Genomic DNA, 20,845 nt, shown 5'->3' with positions numbered 1-20,845 from the left:
ATTATTATTATTATTATTATTATTATTATTATTATTATTATTATTATTTCTTCGTTATGCCCATTCATAGAGCGCGTTTGAACTTGTTAGTTGGTTTGATGGTTTGTGCCTTCTTATCCTCCCAAAATATCTTCATGAATGCACTGTGTTGCATCTTGCGTTCTGTCGACGACTTCCTACCAGTTGTCTTTTTTGGTTTCTCTCTAAATTTATTATTATTATTATTATTATTATTATTATTATTATTATTATTATTATTATTAAATACAAAGGTTACATTTTACAGCATTACCAGAGGTCGTACGCATCGTTCACTGGTTTATTGTCCGACTCGTTGGCTGAATGGTCAGCGTACTGGCCTTCGGTTCAGAGGGTCTCGGGTTCAAATCCCGGCTGGGTCGGGGATTTTAACCTTCATTGGTTAATTCCAATGGCCCGGAGGCCCAACATCCCTGCAACTCACACACCACGCATAACACTATCTTCCACTACAGTAATACGCAGTTGCCTACACATGCCAAATGCCGCCCACCCTCATCGGAGGGTCTGCCTTACAAGGACTGCACTCGGCTAGAAATAGCCACACGAAATTAATTACTGGTTTATTACCTTCCTCAGGAGATCGGTGGTAGTGTCCCGTGGTGTCACGGGTTCGATTCCAACCCACAAACTAAACCTGAAAGTATACATTCCATTTTAGCAGATCTACCTATAAAAAGAAAACTATATTACTCCTATAACAGCAACCCTGCAGTGTCGTCTTACAAAGATGTAGAAGCAACGGGAGTGAAATATCAGCACTCTATTATCTATGAGGTGAACAAGGATATATGATGAGGAACGCATGGCTATTAGTAAGCAGTGGCGATCTGATCGAGCGAAGCCTAGCAGCTAGCACACATATCTCCCCGGTCCCTTAACCCCTTCAGACCCAGTGTCCATTACAATGGACACAACATATTCCCTTCTGGCTTCTGCAGTGTTTTTGACTATTTGTCCATCTCACTTCACATGTATACTCAACATATATATAGTGCTGCAGCCAGTGTTGGCAGCTGGAACTGCAGGAATAAACATTCTGTACAAGACGACTGCCCCTTCCAGAGGCAATGAAGGTATGCTATGTTTATCTTTCTATTCTGAGTACTTAAATGATCTAGATCTTCTTTTGTTTTATCAGTATTTAAGCTAGGAATATATAAAAAGACATTTGGTTGTAATTCCTCATTTGCTTCACCATATGGTGAGTTCTCAAAATATGATGTCCACTGTAATGAACATTACGTCTCGATTGTTGCTGTCACTGTGGCAGGCACATAACCTTACAGTGACTGTTCAGGTGTTATTTTATGTAACTTACTGTCGCCAGAGTAACATTATGTTATGTTATACTTTACAGTCATTCAGTGAATGATACATTCTTGCTTGAACAATGCATAATTACATGTTTTGTTAACTTTTTGTGACTAGCATGAGTTTTGATAAGTTTGTTGTGCATATATTTTATCACTAAATCTTTATACTGTTCGACTTCAAAAGACGACTTTGCTGCCTTTAATAATAATAACAATGTGGTTGCATTGTTTCAGAATATTACAATCCTTCACCTCCATCAGGAGCAGAAAAAGTTCTTGACCTGTTGGAAGATGGTATCCTATCAGATTTGGATGTACCGGTATTAGAAATTGATCAGAGAAGCAGGCAAGAAAGAGAGAAGCTACAATAACTAGGTGACAGGCCGGGATGGAAACACTGTGCTGTGCAAATGGGTTGATAACAGATTTGTAGTACTGGCCTCAAACTTTGTTGGAGTTTGTGAAAAAGATGAGGTACAGGGATGGGACAAGAAAACTAGGAAATACATTATGGTGAGGAGACAAGAAATTGTAAAGTTGTATAACCAGAGCACGAGTGGAGTCAACAAGATGGATCTTCTTGAACTGTACAGAATTTTTATAAAATCAAGGAAATGGACATTGCGCATGTTCTTTCATGCAATTGATATGGCTTGTGTCAATAGCTGGCTTGAATACAAACGTAATTGTGAAAAGAATGGGATCCAATCCAAGAAGATCCTGCACGTGCTGCATTTTAGAATGAGGGTTGGAGAAGCCCTAGTCAAAATGAATAAACAAGCAAATCTCCAAAGACGAGGTCGACCCAGCTCCAGTGACATCAAAACTCTGCCATCTGGGAAAAAGCAGAAGGTTGAAGTTCGACCAACTGTTGAGATTCAGAGAGATTTGACAGATCATATGCTCAATTATGATGAGAAAGATGAAGCAGTGCGGTGTACGAACACCGGATGCAAAGGGAAAACCCATGCGTATTGTGACAAATGTAATGTCCATCTTTGCTTCGTGAAGAAGCGCAACTGCTTCATGTCATTCCACAGGAAAAGTCTTTAGATTGATGAATCGTGAGGAAAAAAGGCTTTTAATACATAATAAACCTATGTTATGTATTAAATAATGACATATTGTGAACTTTGATCAGATAATTTGAATTAAAATAACTTATAATGCAAATCTACTTGTATAGTTATAATCAGTTCAACAGTTACTATTGAGACCATATGTCCACTACAGTGGACATGCCATATTTCCGAATAAATTTTTGAAATATTCAAAGAAACATGATTTTTCATTTGTTTGGACTATTTTAAGGTGGAAATTACAACCAAATGAGTTTTAGTGCCTGTAAAAATAATTCAGGTCTGAAGGGGTTAACCTAGCGGGCATACATGAGCAAGCCGCGCGAGGTGGGTCGAGGGGATAGGAACGCAAAGCCTGGGCTGCAAGGTATGTCTCCGATGCCTTGCTCTCAGAAATGCGTGCGACGTTTTTTCGCATTGCTTTCAAGTTTTTTAAATGGAACAACGTGTCAGATGTTTACATTATAATGTGCTTTAAATTTCCGTCGTTCTCATTTGAGGTTTGAGCTTCACCCTCAGTATACGCCACTGAAGTGAGCGAGCAACAAACTTTCAATTTGAGTCCGCCCAAAATATTTATCCTGGAACCCCCACTTCATTTTGAGCCTTGGGAGTCAGGTATTTTACAAGATCTTCCTACCGATCAAGTGGCTGCGCGGTTGGAACCACGTAACTGGCAGCTTGCATTCGAGAGAGAGAGGATCCGAATCTCACTGTCGGCAGCCCTGAAGAGGGTTTCTCATCTTCACACCGGGCGATTACTGGGGCTGTACTTTAATTGAATCGATTATTTCAGAAAGCAGTCAAGTGCCAAAAAATGAAAAAAAATGAGTTAATTGCAGAATATGTTACTAGGAGGGTATACGCACATTTTGGTGCTGAAACCAGTCAAGAAATGTCCTCCTATAATGATCAGGCATTACGTTGAATTTCGTATTTAGTTCAGAAACCAGTTAAGTGACACCACTTGGCTGGTTTCTGCAGTAAACTGCTGTTACATTTTGTGATGTGCCGCACCTTGCCGGTTGGCGGTGCTGCTCTGAATCCAGAACAGCCAACTGTTCAGCTGTTTATATTGTCATTGTTGTGTTTCTTGAATGGCATATTCGTAGTTTACTGAACAACTCGTTGAAAAAGTGTTTCTCTTGTTTAGTGCAGTGTTTTTATAATAGTAGTGATATGTCTGAATGTTCAGAAGACGAACCTGTATAAAAAAGGAAATGAGGAATGGTAGACACACAAACTCACACGCGTATTATTCGAAATGCCAGGATGAAAGGAGAAGGTTATCTTACTCAGGAAAGGAAATACCTGGTCTGAGCCCTACATTATTCTTTGTTATTGTTTGTTTGATGTGCCCTTCAATATCAAGAAGATACGTGACCTAAATGCCTTAAAACCTTACATGAAAGGACATGAACAGTTTTAGGACATTATTTTGCAATGGCCTGCTACAGGGACAGAATAAGGCGTGGAGTTCGTTTATGAGGATTAATCACCTCCTGTCATAATAAGCAGGCATTGCTGATTTCATCCTTTTAATAATTATAGTTGTAGTCTAAACCTATTGAAATATTTTCTGTTTACACAAATATGAAGTTTATGACAAAATCCTTTCAAAATTCAAGAATTATCCCACAAAAATATGTTTGCAACACTCGTTTATTTCAGAAACCAGTTAAGTGGAAAATGTTTCGGAATTGTTTACAGCAAAGTTAATAAGCACAAAACAGCTTTCCTTAAATAGAAAGTATTAAATACATTTTGTCTGTTGCTAGACAGTTTTTTTTTTTTTTTTCCCAAAATGACAGACTTAGCGCTTGACTGGTTTCTGAAATAATTCAATTAAGTCGACGGCCACTACCTTCCTAATACTAGCCCTTTCCTATCCCACCATCGTCATAAGACCTATCTGTATCGGTGTCACTACGACGTAAAGCAAACTGAAAAAATAAAAAAGGAAGGCGTTCCTTCTTTTTAACACTGGATAACCCTAGTCGATAAGGAGATAAACAAAAGAGCGCCACTCCCAAGTACGGCTGACCTCGAGGTAAGTTAGAGCGTGACTCATTCATGTCACGTCATGATTCTTCCCACGTCTCGAAACATACTGAAGTGCACTTCCGCTGCGATCTGACATCCACAATTGCTTCTTCAGCACTTAACGTTGATTAATTTCCTTTAATTCGTAAACGTTTCTTTTTTGTTCTCGTTCATTACGAATGACCTCCAATGTTTGGAACAGGCCTGAAATGGTGAGAGAAACTCAGTCTGAGTCATATCAACAACCATTGTCACTCTTGTTTATTCAAATCAGAGACTTGGGAGATCCCATATAATTATGAAAAGTGCAGAAGTGTGTTGAGACTGTCTGGTAGATTAAACTGACCAGAAACGTTTGGATTAAAGAGAGAATATGCTCTTTTCACTTCAAGCTGTAGGTGGCCAGTATCGGCGATTAGGGGGAGTCGCCCCCCCCCCCCCCGCACATTGTGGAGAAAACACATTTTTATTCTATTTTATCCGACTGAAACTATAATTTTTTAGGAATTATTAAAAAAAGCAATTTGTGCAAGCCTTGTTGCCTTGTTAGCTAATTCTTTCCTTTATTTTCTTTAATAACAAAATTATTATAGGAAATACGCACAAAATGTCATTTGTTGCGGCTAACAAATTTGTATAGCGCCACAGCAAGTAGTGGAAACTTTGCATGTGCTGTGAGGAAGGGTAACAGGAATATTTTTGCCAAGGTCATGGGCATTTGTTGTGTATTCAAATACTAAATGATTTTTAGTTGTATAATCACGCAGTACTTCTATTTAATTATAATGTATGTTCCTTTCGTGAAAGTTTTATTGTATAGTCATCATCATCATCATCTGTTTACCCTCCAGGGTCGGCTTTTCCCTCGGACTCAGCGAGGGATCCCACCTCTACCGCCTCAAGGGCAGTGTCCTGGAGCTTCAGACTCTTGGTCGGGGATACAACTGGGGAGAATGACCAGTACCTCGCCCAGGCGGCCTCACCTGCTATGCTCAACAGGGGCCTGGTGGAGGGATGGGAAGATTGGAAGGGATAGGCAAGGAAGAGGGAAGGAAGCGGCCGTGGCCTTATGTTAGGTACCATCCCGGCATTCGCCTGGAGGAGAAGTGGGAAACCACGGAAAACCACTTCCAGGATGGCTGAGGTGGGAATCGAACCCACCTCTACTCAGTTGACCTCCCGAGGCTGAGTGGACCCCGTTCCAGCCCTCATACCACTTTTCAAATTTCGTGGCAGAGCCGGGAATCGAACCCGGGCCTCCGGGGGTGGCAGCTAATCACGCTAACCACTACACCACAGAGGCGGACTTATTGTATAGTATTGAATGAAAATCTAAAAAAAAAAAACTGTTATTACTGCACTTAAGTTGGCAAAGGTTCAACCTTTACATCCCTGTCGAAATGCACCCAGACAGCATCAAAAATCTTACAGTTTTGTAGGAATTTTTTTTAAATTTGGATATAACATTGATACATGGATCAACCCACCGTCGCATTGAATCCTGGAAGCGCTGATGACGGGTTGATGTATGTATCAATGCTAACGGAAGGAATGTTGATCATTTAATGTAAGAAAGAGAGCTACGTTCTGTTCTTGTGTGTTTCCCATTATTAATGTACAGTACTATACAAAGTTGTAGGAAACTAATTCTAACATGGAAATAAAGCGTTTCCAGACCCTTGTCCATATAACACATTTTCTTCTCCTATGCGTGAGGAATATGTCCAGAAGGTTTGCCCATACCTTATTTTTACATCCTGCACATACAGCCCTAGTAATCTGTTAACGCCCACAAGTTTTTGAGAACTCTAGAATGGAAGGGGGTTTGGACTGAGAAGGTACCCCTGGCTTTAATTAAAGTAGGCCTACACACAATATCTTGGTTTTAAAACGGGAAACCACGCAAAACCATCTTCAGAGCTACCGACAGTGGAGTTCGAACCCACAATGGTTATCCGCATCCGCAAAATGGTTATCCGCGGATATTGTAAATATTTAACTACAGTATACTACACCCAAGATATTGAAACGGATAGATCTGTTAACATAATATAATAGGCCTGACACCTCGCACCAGACCCCCTACAGTCACAGGTTTATGAGGGATTTTCTCTTGCGACAACTACCGACGTATTGACCTTTGTTCCTTCCTTCCGTTAATTGCGGGCAGGAGCCAGTTAGGCTAAGTCAGATTTACGGTTTTATGATCTCAAGGCTCTATATATCACCATTCTCCCATACCAATGTGAAGGTCGCCTAACCACAAGCAAAAACAAGAGTATACCTGAGTGAAAATCAATAAACATTATTTATAAATTATCAGCAAAATTATCCGCACTGTCGTACAGTTTATATCCGCCAAGACACTAACTTCGCGGATATCCGCATCCGTGCAGGGCTCAACTGATAGCTACTTGACCCAAACCGCGCGCTCTGTGTGTTAGATTATGACCTATATATTATAATGCTAGACTGTGAAGGCCACACGAAATTATATCATTATAATAAATAGCCTAAAATACAGAGTAGTCAACCTGCCCTTTAATGTTCAGTGTTATGTAACCCGCAGTTTAAAAGCAGCCTAAAAGCTTATACAGGACTAAGCAAAAGCAAAGTCACCTCCGTACAGGCCATGAAGGCCCTTGGAGGAGTGGAAGGTAAAGGCTTCCACCATTGTTAGCCTCGGTACGTGATGGGGTAGAGTGGTTAGCTCTACGCCCGGCCGCCTTTGCCCCCAGGAATTAACCTGGTACTTATTTTTGGTGTAGGCTGAGTGAACCTCAGGACCATATGCACCTCCGGAAGTGGAAATCTCGTTTCTTAAATACGACTTCCTGATGGGGATTCGAACCCACGTCCTTCCGGGCGAACCGAGCACGCCTTTACCGCCTCGGCCAGGCAGCCCCTATACAGGACTAAGGGCCGGTATTATAATGAAGGTTTAAACTGAAGATTGAGTTAAACTGTAAGTTGAGTTTAAACCGATGTTGAGTCTTATAATGGCCGGCCTAAGTTAAACTGAGGTGAAGAAGAAAATATACGATCTTGGTAGCAGTGACTTATGCGAAAAGATGACTATCGATAATGTTTTGTTTACTTCTTGTAGGGAAAATGCCGGATAAAAACAATAAACGTTGTCCTAATTTTACTTGTAAGGAAATAGAATTGCGTGTGCAATTAGTACAGAAATATATATATAGTCCGTGAAACAGTGGCTTTATAAATCCCTTCGAAATCTCCCATTGTAATAAACATACTACCGGAGGCATAAAACCGCAATGCTATTAGTAGCTGACTGAGGGGTTCTAAAGCATGATTTCTGAAATAGATGGGAGTTACTTTATTTTCTAAAATTTACACTTTTGACATTCAAACAGTTCAAGAAGTCATTTTTACATTCTTACCTTTTCGTTGCATATTTTATTCTAGCACCAATTTGCTGAAATAGGGTTATGACACTCTGTTTTGTAAGCCTAAACCTATTTAAAAACTCTGTTTACATTCCATATATGAAAGTAACGTGCCCTTGCTCGAAAAACTCGTGGTGCCCGTGGTCGTTCAAATTATAATTTGAATCATTTCTTCATCATCGCTTAGTATTTCTTCAAACACCTGAAAAATATCTTCAAGATCCATTCCTTCTGCCATGTTGTAAGATAATGTATTCTTAAACTCCAGTTTAAACGGTAGATGAGTGGCAGTAAAATTAATCTCTAGTTAAACTTAAGATGAAGTTTTATAATACGCGACTAACAGATAAACCGAAGTTTAAACTGAACCAACAGTTTAAACGTCTATTATAATACCGGCCCTAATACAACGATATGTTTGGGTTTAAACGCGACAATTCAGATGAGTCTTGGCTGGTAATGTTAAATAAATTATAGAAACTGCAATGAATGTATCAAGCGATCACAGCTGTGAATAACACTTACGTTAATACAATAACAGACTGCGAATGTACTGACTGCTATGCACCGTCCTAGCTAAGGCGGCAAAAGCATGCATATTACAAGTTAAGAAACAAGGAAGTGCAGAAACAGGTTCAAATATCACGCAGTATCTTTCTTTCTCTTTTCTGTTGCCGGGCTGAGAGCCTCAAATGGTTAAGGCACTTGCTTTCTGATTCCAAGTTGGCAAGTGCGATCCTGGCTCAGTCCGGTGGATTTCAAGGTGCTAAAATACGTCAGCCCCGTGTCGGTAGATTTATCGGCATGTACAAGAATTCCCGAGGAACAAAATTCCTGCACCTCGGCGTCTCCGAAAACTGTAAAAGTAGTTAGCGAGACCTAAAACCATTAACATTATTATTATTCTCCTTTTTTGTTCTGTCTATTACTGCCCACTATCCAAAATATTCTGTAAGTATCGACGTCAGACCGAGAAGCTTCTGATGTCACAGTAGATGGTGTGGATGAAAATATGTATTGTCAAGTAAATAGTCAAAAGCTAAAGGTTTTCACCTATTCAATATTATTTATTGTTACCTTAAAAAGTTACATGTGTTTCATGAAACTAGTTTCGGTCTTGCTAGAGACCATCATCAGTTAAAATCAAGTTAAGGCAAGACATGAATTACAGATAAAATTTATGAAGAAAGCGTGTGTTGTTGAAATTATTTACTTGACTTGCACTGAATTTCAACAACACACGCTTTCTTCATAAATTTTATCTGTAATTCATGTCTTGCCTTAACTTGATTTTAACTGATGATGGTCTCTAGCAAGACTGAAACTAGTTTCATGAAATATATGTGACTTTTTAAGCTTACAATAAATAGTACTGAATAGGTGGAAACCTTTAGCTTTTATTTTAAATTATATTGATCTTCAATACGGAATAATATTAAATTTATTAACTATGAAGTAAATACTCGCATAATAGATGACAAGCAGACATTGGTCTGTTGTACAAGTGCCTGTGCACCAATATGAGGGATATCCCAGACAGCGTCTGAAAAAAACCTCTTCGTTATGACGAGACATTGTATATCTCTAATAGGAGGTTCTCTATCGTTCATGGCTCCGGAACGTACTGACTGTTCCCTTCTTTCAGGAAATCGGCTTGTGATACGGACGTTGCAACTGTAATGACTTCTATTATGTAGGGCTATCTCCTTAGATGAGTAACGTACCAATGAATTAGTTACTGGAATATGTCGTGAGTGTAGATTAAACTGCATTATGTTCGTTCCCACTACACCTTTCTTATCGGCTATGTTTAATATAACCCTGTATTATCATCTCTGTCCGCCTCTGTGGTGTAGTGGTTAGCGTGATTAGCTGCCACCCCCGGAGGCCCGGGTTCGATTCCCGGCTCTGCCACGAAATTTGAAAAGTGGTACGAGGGCTGGAACGGGGTACACTCAGCCTCGGGAGGTCAACTGAGTAGATGTGGGTTCGATTCCCATCTCAGCCATCCTGGAAGTGGTTTTCCGTGGTTTCCCACTTCTCCTCCAGGCGAATGCCGGGATGGTACCTAACTTAAGGCCACGGCCGCTTCCTTCCCTCTTCCTTGCCTATCCCTTCCAATCTTCCCATCCCTCCACAAGGCCCCTGTTCAGCATAGCAGGTGAGGCCGCCTGGGCGAGGTACTGGTCATACTCCCCAGTTGTATCCCCCGACCAAGAGTCTGCAGCTCCAGGACACTGCCCTTGAGGCGGTAGAGGTGGGATCCCTCGCTGTGTCCGAGGGAAAAGCCGACCCTGGAGGGTAAACAGATGATGATGATGATGATTATCATCTCTAAAGAGTCACCCGTCCGTACAGACATACAGTGAAGCTATGAATATCTTCAAAATATCTGCATAGAGCAGGCAGGATTTGGCCGTGGATCCATTCTCAAATTTCAAAGACCTTACCGCTGCCTTACCTATTTTTACAGAATTACGGCACACTGATTGCTATCGGTGCATGTTCCTCTCACATTGACATTGAATTCCCGAGTCTACCTCTGATTCGTGTTTTACAGCGTTCACTTAGGTTCTACCCGTATAAATTACTTTGTACAACCTATTAACGTGATCGTAATAGCGGTGTTTGTATTAAAACAGCACGCCATAAAGTCTGTTTGAGAAATTATTGCATATAGTCGTTTTTATTGTACAATGTTGGCTCGTTTTGTCGGTGGTATCCAAGTAGCAAGCAGAGCAATATCGACCTCTCGGTGTCCTATATAATAAATAACATGGCATAATTTAAATCGAATACAACCTTATGAAGTAATTCTAAAAATTATATATTGATTTTTAAATACAGTCCGACTCCTTGGCTTAATGGTCAGCGTACTGGACTCGGGCTCGATTCTCGGTCGGGTTGTGGATTTTAACTGAGATTGGTTAATTCCACAGGCTCGCGGACAGGGTGTTCGTGTTGATCTTAATACACTCCTCTTCACTGACATACAATACTACAAACCATCACAGAAACAGACCGTAGTAAATGCATTCACATAGGTTTGACGTCAAGAAGGGAATCCGGCTGTAAAAACTAAGCCAAATCCATAACAAGTGGCGACAGTGGCAGTGGAGGAGGAGGAGGCATTTTATCTCCCGGGACCTCTTTTTGATTCAACAGTGCAATCATTATTAGTAAGGATTTAGAATTGTGTTGTTGTTTGAATTTTAAGTCATAAATTCTCTGTGTGTTGTATGGCTGTGTAATTTTGAAATATAATAATGTCATATTTTTCACTATAAAACATATGACTCAACATGTCCAGGGCTATGAATCTACGTGTCGAGTGTCCACTCGTATGAGCTCTCAACCTGCTCTCCTTCAATCCCAAGTGCCAGAAAACAGTCAAGGTTATGCCGTTCTTTTGTTTGTTGCAAAATCTTGTACCACTAGGGTCTGGATGATGTACTGTACTTCTCTGTCACACACTACCTGACCAGTTCACCGTTCACGAGAGGCCACAGCTATGTGGTTACCGATACTGTTAAAGCTTTGGAAACCGAGCTCGATAGCTGCAGTCGCTTAAGTGCGGCCAGTATCCAGTATTCGGGAGATAGTAGGTTCGAACCCCACTGTCGGCAGCCCTGAAAATGGTTTTCCGTGGTTTCCCATTTTCCACCAGGTAAATGCTGGGGCTGTACCTTAATTAAGGCCACGGCCGCTTCCTTCCAACTCCTAGGCCTTTCCTATCCCAACGTCGCCGTAAAACCTATCTGTGTCGGTGTGACATAAAGCAACTAGCAAAAAAATAAAAAAAAGACCACTATGAATTTACCTTTCTACTTCACCCGTTAAGTTGTAAAATGTACTGCACTAAAATTATTTCAAACTTTTCTTCCTGTAAAACCTGTATAAATTAAAAGAACTGAAACCGGGCGAGTTGGCCGTGCGCGTAGAGGCGCACGGCTGTGAGCTTGCATCCGGGAGATAGTAGGTTCGAATCCCACTATCGGCAGCCCTGAAAATGGTTTTCCGTGGTTTCCCATTTTCACACCAGGCAAATGCTGGGGCTGTACCTTAATTAAGGCCACGGCCGGTTCCTTCCAACTCCTAGGCCTTTCCTATCCCATCGTCGCCATAAGACCTATCTGTGTCGGCGCGACGTAAAGCAACTAGCAAAAAAAAAAAAAAAAAAAAAGCTTTGGAAGGCTGATCTACGTCAAAAACAAACATATAACTTATGTGATGCGGAAAATGAAAAGGACCATTTGTCGACTTTTTAAATTCAAGCCATCAGCTGAGTCCTTGGCATTGCTTCCACTTACTTGTGCCAGGCTCCTCACTTTCAGCTATCCTATCCAACCTCCCTTGCTCAACTCTACTTGTTTTCCGACTCCGACGGTATCAGGTTTGCGATTTCTAAGCAGTCTTTCATTTTCACGCCCTTCGTGGCCCTTGTCTTTCTTTGTCCGATACCTTCATTTTTCAAAGTGTCGGATCCCTTCTGATTTTTTCTCCGATTCGTGTTATATATAGGATGGTTGCTCAGCTGTACTTCCTCTTAAAACAATAATCACCACTAGCACCATCATCATTTAAATTCAATTTTTGCAAATGTTCTTATAAAGCACATACCTAACAATTTGGTACCAAATTTTGTTTTCCTACAAATGGTCCCTTTTTATTTTCCGCATCATATATTTGTCCGAAGGTTTGTAGCATTAGGGTTATTATTTAACTGTGAAGATGATTTTCCGTGGTTTCCCATAATCAGAGCAAAAGTGAAAGATAGAAGAATGAAGGTATCCCTAAAGAAAGCAAGGGCCTTGAAGAACGTAAAAATGAAAGATTTCCTAGGTCTCGCAAATCTATAACCGTCGGACCGGAAGAGAACAAGAGTGGACCAAGGAATATCGGATAGGAAATATGAAAGAGAGGAGCCTAGCACAAGAAAGGGGAAGTAATGCTAGACTCAGCTAGCCAAGTCAAAAGCACATGGAGGTGACCGCTTCTAGTCGCCTCTTCTACTGCGCCCATCCACAGGTGAATGTGCTGACTGTACACGAAAGATCAGATTAAATGCAACATTTAATCATCACGGTGATGTGGCCTGCAAGCTGCCATCAGAAACGACCAATTACCGTCTAAAATTAGTGATAGTGTCTGACTAGAGGATATGTGCTTTCAGGTTCTAATCCCGAGTGCATATTTACAACTGTATTTTTCAACTCACATAAATTAATGGAATAGTGCTCCAAAATATTCCTTCATAAAATTAATAAATGACGTCTAGTCTTGAGCCTGTTTCAGGATGGTTGTAGTTGTTGAATATAATAACTTCCACTGTACGAGCTGGAATGTGATCCTGCCGCTACGTCATGCAAGAAAGATGTGGGTATCATATAACAGTGTTAAAGGTCATGAAACCGGTAACTACATGAGAATACTAACAGAACGTCATCATATCTGGTGAGTTTCAATGAAAGAGCGCAGAGATGTTTCTAAGTATTTCAGCATGTGCTACTACTATCATATATAGTATTTCATTAGTATATGTAGATACCTTTTGCGGCGCTCACAAGCAACCGATCGTGACAAATGAGCATTCAAAAGAAAGAGAATATACATTTCCAGTGACGAATTGCACTCTTGTTTCATAAACATCGACAATTTATTTAAAATATGAGTTTAAAAAATTGTACGAAGTGTGCGATTTGCAAATACTGTTTCTGTAGGAAAATACGCGCTATCATTGCTGTCCACTTCACATTATGGCCGTTGGGATGCCTGTTTTATGTCATTATCGTATACTGTATTTATCAGTTAAGAAAATAATGGTAGTAAAACCAAAAATTACTTCCGGAACATTCGTCAGTATAATAATGCACTTACATTTGCTTCCGTTCAAGTGGATACCGTAAATGCTTTAAAAAATCAAAGATTATATTAAGTGGTAAGTAAGACTGTCTAATATTGCACTGATTTGTGTATTCCTTTGTTCACCAGTAGTTAACCAAGGGGCTATTCCGCTACATACTTTATGAACATGTGGAATTTCTCGCACGGATCCCCTAGCTAAATATATTTTGGACACGATAAATGTTCTTTAAATATGGAACATAACAGCTAGTGGAGGTGCTTAATGTTTTGAGAGGAAGTAAAACTAAGCAATCGTCTTCTATTAACATTAATCAGAAGAAAAATAGAAGAGGTCCGACACTTCAAAGAATGAAGGCATCGGCAAAAAAGGGAAAGGCCTCGAATGGTGTGAAAATGAAAGACTTCCTAGGCACCATAAACCTAAAACCAACGGAGTCGGAAAAGAACAGGAGTTGACCAAATGAGGTCGGATAAGAAATATAAAAGCAAAGAGCCTGACACAAGTAAGTGAAAGCAATGTCGAATTCAGCTAGGGGAACCGTGATGATGATGATGATGATGATGATGATGATAATAATAATAATAATAATAATAATAATAATAATAATAATAACTCTGGTCTTATTCCCAACTTGTTGGGGTCAAAACGTTACACCTATTAGGTACAGTTTTACGGCAGGATGCCCTTTTTGATGGCAATCTTATGTGAAGAAACGTGTGTATTATTACAGCGTGGTTTCACTTCAGGCCGACGAGTAAGAGCAAATTTCAAGCAGAGAGCTGAATTATTTACACAAGGCAAACACCGAAGACTACGGTTACAACAATCCTTATATCAAAATAAAGGCATAAACTGGGTGAGAGTGAGTGTTTATTTCCTTAATTTCTCATTGAGCTTGAAAACCTACGTAATTATGAATACCTTGATTGACTATTTACTTGGGTAGGGAAACTTCCATTACTGATATTTACATTGAGGTTACATTGGGATAATCACTCAAATGGGATTGTAAATAAAGGGTACAGATCTCTGCACATGGTCATGCGAGTGTTTAGGGGTTGTAGTAAGGATGTAAAGGAGAAGGCGTACAAGTCTCTGGCAAGACCCCAACTAGAGTATGGTTCCAGTGCATGAGATCGTCACCTGGATTACTTGATTCTAGAACTGGAAAAACATCCAAAGAAAAGCAGCTTGATTAGTTCTGGGTGATTTCCGACAAAAGAGTAGCGTTACAAAAATGTTGCGAAGTTTGGGTTGGGAAGACTTGGGAGAAAGAAGACGTGCTGCTCGACTTAAATTGGTATGTTGCGAGCTTTCAGCGGAGAGATGGCGTGGAATGACATTAGTAGACGAATACGTTTAAGTGGATTCTTTAAAAGTAGGAAAGATCAGAATATGAAGATAAAGTTGGAATTCAAGAGGAGAAATTGAGGCAAGCACTTAAAAGGAAGGAGAGTTAGGGATTGGAATAACTTACCAAGGAAGATGTACAATAATATTCCAAGAAAAGGCTAGGAAGACATTAGATAGGGAATCTGCCACCTGGGCGACTGCCCTAAATGCAGATCAAGATTGATTGATTGATTGATTGATTGACTGATTGATTGATTGATTGATAATCACTTCGGCCACCGGCTAACCACAGCTTACAAATATCCTTGCGTTTTGAGAACGTATAAAATTAAATATTTCTTTCCCAGCCAATTTTTGTGCGATTGAGTGTACGTTTACAAGCAGGGTGGTCGAAACTACGTGAACCGAGTATATGAACGTTAGAGTGTTGGACATCCTGATAAATAGATTTTAAGAAATGCATCGATATCTCACCAGACGGTGTTGCTAAATCTGCACATACTGGGCGAGTTGGCCGCGCGGTTAGGGTCGCGCAGCTGTGAGCTCGCATCCCGGAGATAGTGGCTTCGAACCCCACTGTCGGCAGCCCTAAAGATGGTTTTCCGTGGTTTCCTATTTTCACACCAGGCAAATGCTAGTGTGAAAATGGGAAACTATCTTCAGGGCTGCCGACAGTGGGATTCGAACCCACTATCTCCCGGATGCAAGATCACAGCCGCGCGCCCCTAACCGCACCGCCAACTCGCCCCTAACTTACATCGACAAGAATATTGATTATTATTATTATTATTATTATTATTATTATTATTATTATTATTATTATTATTATTATTATTATTATTATTATTATTATTCAAAATAATACATAAGAAGTGATATAGTCAGTTTATTTGGAAACAAGTGGGTTTTTTCTTACATGCTTTTAACTTTTTTTTTGTATTACCCAGTATTCCAATTGTGTGCACCAGAACTTGGTGTACCAACTGAGTTTTAATTTTTGCTGCAGCCCATCAAATTAGAATTTTGTTCATATCCAAGTCAACATTTCTAGTCAAGTGGGTTGGGCAACTTGGTATTTCCCACTTGTTCGCAATCTGGACTGTTCGCAATCAGGACGACGCCGTTTTGCAGCTGTGCCAGTGGAATCGGAAATAAATCACAAGATCATCTGCAAATGCTAGACAGTCTGTTGTCACGTTCTTACTCCTACAGCCAAGTCTAGCCCGATTTGTAATAGCTTCTTTACTCAGTTACCTTAAAAGTCTTAAAAGAATAATCACCGCCACCACCACCAAAACCAACAACAACTTTGCGCCATGCGCACATAACTTTCTCAAGCACGCAGTTGAAGAGAAGAGGAGAGAGCCCCATCTTCCTACTTAACTCCAGTTCTAACTTCAAAGGTGTCTGAAATGTATCCTATATTTTTCATTTTGGATGCGGTAACCATTAGGATCTGTTTAATGATCGCTCTCATTTTATTGTCCAAGCCCAATTCTTTCAGAATGTGATTAAGAAGTTTCGATCAATCGAGACGTAGGACTTAAAATTGACAAAAGACACTTTGAATTTCTTGTTCCAAAGTTTCTGATATAAAAGAATGATTTTAATGTCACGATCCATTCAACAAACGAGCGCCCTTTCCCAAACCCTCTTTGGTTGTCTCCCAGTTGTAGATTCAGTTGTTTCTCTGTCCTGATTTGGAGAGCTTTCAAGATAATATTGTATGTAATTGAGAGCAGTGAGATGTTACGGTCGTTTTCCAAGTCTGTTTTATCACCTTTCTTACGAAGAGGGTGTATCAGGACCGAAGTCCAGCAATTTGGGAGTTTCTCTGTTTCTTCAGAAAGCGATGGAACCAACTAGAGGGAAGAATAATTTTGGATGTGGTGCTGATAAAACCACATGAGCTCTATAGAGAAACCGAAGTAATAGACGGTATTAGTGATCACGAAGCTGTTTTTGTCGTAGTTAAAAATAAATGTGAAACAAAGGAAGATATTAAAATTAGGACTATTAGGCAGTACCATATGGCTGACAAAACAGGCATGAGGGAGTTTTTAAAAAGTAACTATGATCGCAGGAAAATGGTAAATAAAAATGTAAACAGACTCTGGGATGGGTTTAAAGCAATTGTTGAGGAATGTGAAAATAAGTTTGTACCTTTAAAGATGGTAAGGAATGGTAAAGATCCACTATATTATAACAGAGAAGTAAAGAGACTAAGAAGGAGGTGCAGGTTGGAACGTAATAGAGTTAGAAATGGTTATGGAAGTAAGGAGAAATTGAAGGAACTTACAAGGAAATTGAATCTAGCAAAGAAGTCAGCTAAGGATAACACGATGGCAAGCATAATTGGTGGTCATACAAATTTTAGTAAAAAATGGAAGGGTATGTATAGGTATTTTAAGGCAGAAACAGGTTCAAAGAAGGACATTCCAGGAATCATTAATGAACAAGGGGAGTGTGTATGCGAGGATCTTTAAAAGGCAGAAGTATTCAGTCAGCAGTAGGCCTATGTAAAGTTTGTTTGTTGCAAGGATAATGTCCAGACAGCGGAGATGAGTAATACTAAATAAGTATTAAAATTTACCTATTATGACTGACATTTACAGTAAGATACAAAAGTTGAAAACTAGAAATGCAGCTGGAATTGATAAGATTTCTGGGGATATACTAAACGCTATGGGTTGGGATATAGTACCATATCTGAAATACTTATTTGATTATTGTTTGGTTGAAGGAGCTATACCAAATGAATGGAGAGTTGCAATAGTAGCCCCTGTGTATAAAGGAAAGGGTGATAGACATAAAGCTGAAAATTACAGGCCAGTCAGTTTGACATTCATTACATGTAAGCTTTGGGAAAGCATTCTTTCTGATTATATTAGACATATTTGCGAAATTAATAACTGGTTTGACAGAAGGCAGTTTGGGTTTAGGAAAGGTTATTCCACTGAAGCTCAGCTTGTAGGATTTCAGCAAGATATAGCAGATATCCTGGATTCAGGAGGCCAAATGGACTGTATTGCGATTAACCTATCTAAGGCATTTGATAGGGTAGATAATGGAAGACTACTTACAAAAATGAGTACTATTGGACTAGAAAAAGAGTGACTGAATGGCTGGCTATATTTCTAGAGAATAGAACTCAGAGAATTAGAGAAGGCGAAGCTTTATCTGACCCTGTAATAATTAAGAGGGGAATTCTTCAAGGCAGTATTATTGGACCTTTTTCTTATATATATCAATGATATATGTAAAGAAGTGGAATCTTTTTTTTTTTACGTCGCACCGACACAGATATGTCTTATGGCGACGATGGGAGAGGAAAGGCCTAGGAATTGGAAGGAAGCGGCCGTGGCCTTTATTAAAATACAGCCCCAGCATTTGCCTGGTGTGAAAATGCGAAACCACGGAAAACCATCTTCAGGGCTGCCGACAGTAGGGTTCGAACCCACTATTTCCCGATTACTGGATACTGGCCGCACTTAAGCGACTGCAGCTATCGAGCTCGGTGAGAAGTGGAATCAGAGATAAGGCTGTTTGCAGATGATGTTATTCTGTATAGAGTAAGAAATAACTCACAAGATTGTGAGCGGCTGCAGGGTGACCTCGATAGTGTTGTGAGATGGACGGTGGGCAATGGTATGATGATAAACAGGGATAAAAGTCAGGTTGTGAGTTTCACAAATAGGAAAAGTCGCTCAGTTTTAATTACTGCGTTGATGGGGTGAAAATTCCTTTTGGGGATCATTGTAAGTACGTAAGTGTTAATATAAGAAAAGACCTTCATTGGGGTAATCACATAAATATGATGGTTAATAAAGGGTGCAGGTCTATGCACATGTTTATGAGGATATTTAGGGGTTGTAGTAAGGATGTAAAGGAGAGGGCATATAAGTCTCTGGTAAGACCCCAACTAGAGTATGGTTCCACTGTATGGGACCCTCACCAGGATTACTTGATTCAAGAACTGGAAAAAATCCAAAGAAAAGCAGCTCGATTTGTTCTGGGTGATTTCCGACAAAAGAGTAGCGTTACAGAAATGTTACAAAGTTTGGGCTGGGAAGACTTGGGAGAAAGGAGACGAGCTGCTCGATTAAGTGGTATGTTCCGAGCTGTCAGTGGAGAGATGGCGTGGGAGGACATCAGTAGACGAATAAGTTTGAGTGGTGTCTTTAAAAGTAGGAAATATCACAATATGAAGATAAAGTTGGAATTCAAGAGGACAAATTGGTGCAAATATTCGTTTATAAGAAGGGGTGTTGGGATTGGAATAACTTACCAAGGGATATGTTCAAAAATTTTCCAAATTCTTTGCGATCAGTTAAGAAAAGGCTAGGAAAACAACAGATAGGGTATCTGCCACCTGGGCGACTGCCCTAAATGCGGATCAGACTTGATTGATTGAATTAAATTTCGCCGATTATCTTAGATTATCGATCGCCTTGTTACCTGCATATTTCCAGAGTTCGGTGATTATAGATTCCTCGCCAGGTGCTTCGTTGTTCTTGAGTTCCTGGATGATCTGTCAGATTTCTTCTCTGGTGGGTGAAGACGAGTCAGGGTTGGTGGATGCGTTTTCTTCGAAGGTGAATTATGATTTTGGAACCTCACAGTTGAGGAGAGACTCAAAGCACTTTTCCAGGTCCTGACAATTTTCCTTGTCACTGTAAGCAGCTTTATGATCAGAACTTCTGAATCCCAGGGCTTGACAGGGAGTATTTTCTGAGGTTGCGTTTAAAACTTTCGCAGAAATCTCGGGCGCTGTTAATATTTTTTTTAAGTTCTTTTGGGCCACCTGAGAACCACAGTAGTTGTGCTTTAGCTGTGTTGTTACCGATGTTTGCCGCTTCTGGCGTTCTTGATGGTGGGTTTGGTTGCTGCTTTCTTCTTGATACCTTGAGCTTTTCTGTTCGCTTGGTAACCCTTCATTTCCTTGCTGAACTCTATCTTGCGTTCCTCAGATCATTTCCTGGTCTGATTGTGGTTTGCAACTGTAAGGGATCTTAGGAAGGGTCTGGTTTTAATAATTATTTTTTATTTTTATTTTTATTTTTTAGCTATTTGTTTTACGTCGCAGCAACTTAGAGGGATGGAATAGGACAGCGCTAGTACTGTGATCGGCAGCTGTGGGGAATCATTTTCACCAGGCAAATGCTGCCGACAGTGGGGTTCGAACCCACTATATACCGAATGCAATTACACGTCTCGAACCTCAGTATCTTCCTCTTGTTGGTGGTAATCACGATTCTTGTTTTATGAAGCCGGACCTGCGTTTTCCTCGGATGAATGAAGAAAGTTTCTGGGAATTGTTGCTGTAAATACTGTCAACAATATTTTGTATTTATATGTTTCTGTGGCACCATTAACTCAGTTCTAAGCCGTAGCTTCAAACTGTCTAAAACCATTTATGAGTACTTACGTGATGTCACTGAGTTGTTACTGTAGTTTTTTGTAGCTTTAGTAAAACAAGGACATTGGTTCCATACTATCTGATGAGAATGAAACGAGCTTCGTAGTATGTTATACGATGTCTGCACTAGTGTTCGTTAAGGATGCTGTTGTAAAAGGAGTACTAACACATAGTGAGTAGGCCTATATGTAACCTGGTATAAGGCTACACTAAGAAGGGATGGAGTCAGCGTAGGAATTCGAATGTCATCTGAAAATTGCATAGCCCATTATCCACCAGGTTTCGGCGTCTAAGATAGCACAGGACTGCAAGAGTCGTCA

The 20,845-nt window shown here is 40.1% G+C and overlaps 1 protein-coding gene across 1 annotated transcript in view; it reads right to left on the bottom strand.

The window, feature by feature from the left end:
* Window positions 1-20,044, bottom strand: part of LOC136874385 (uncharacterized) — a 79,706-nt gene extending 59,662 nt beyond the window's left edge. The window contains exons 1-2 of the mRNA XM_068227781.1: window positions 19,950-20,044; window positions 610-676 (exon numbers count right to left, since the gene is read on the bottom strand). Of these exons, the coding sequence (XP_068083882.1) occupies window positions 610-676; window positions 19,950-20,044 (162 nt within the window). The remainder of the gene's footprint in view (window positions 1-609; window positions 677-19,949) is intronic.
* Between the last annotated feature and the right edge of the window lie 801 nt (window positions 20,045-20,845).

The sequence above is a fragment of the Anabrus simplex genome, chromosome 5, assembly GCF_040414725.1.
Source record: "Anabrus simplex isolate iqAnaSimp1 chromosome 5, ASM4041472v1, whole genome shotgun sequence".
NCBI lineage: Eukaryota > Metazoa > Arthropoda > Insecta > Orthoptera > Tettigoniidae > Anabrus > Anabrus simplex.
The sequence above is the reverse complement of the archived record's forward strand: the minus strand, read 5'-3'. Positions and strand labels throughout refer to the sequence as shown.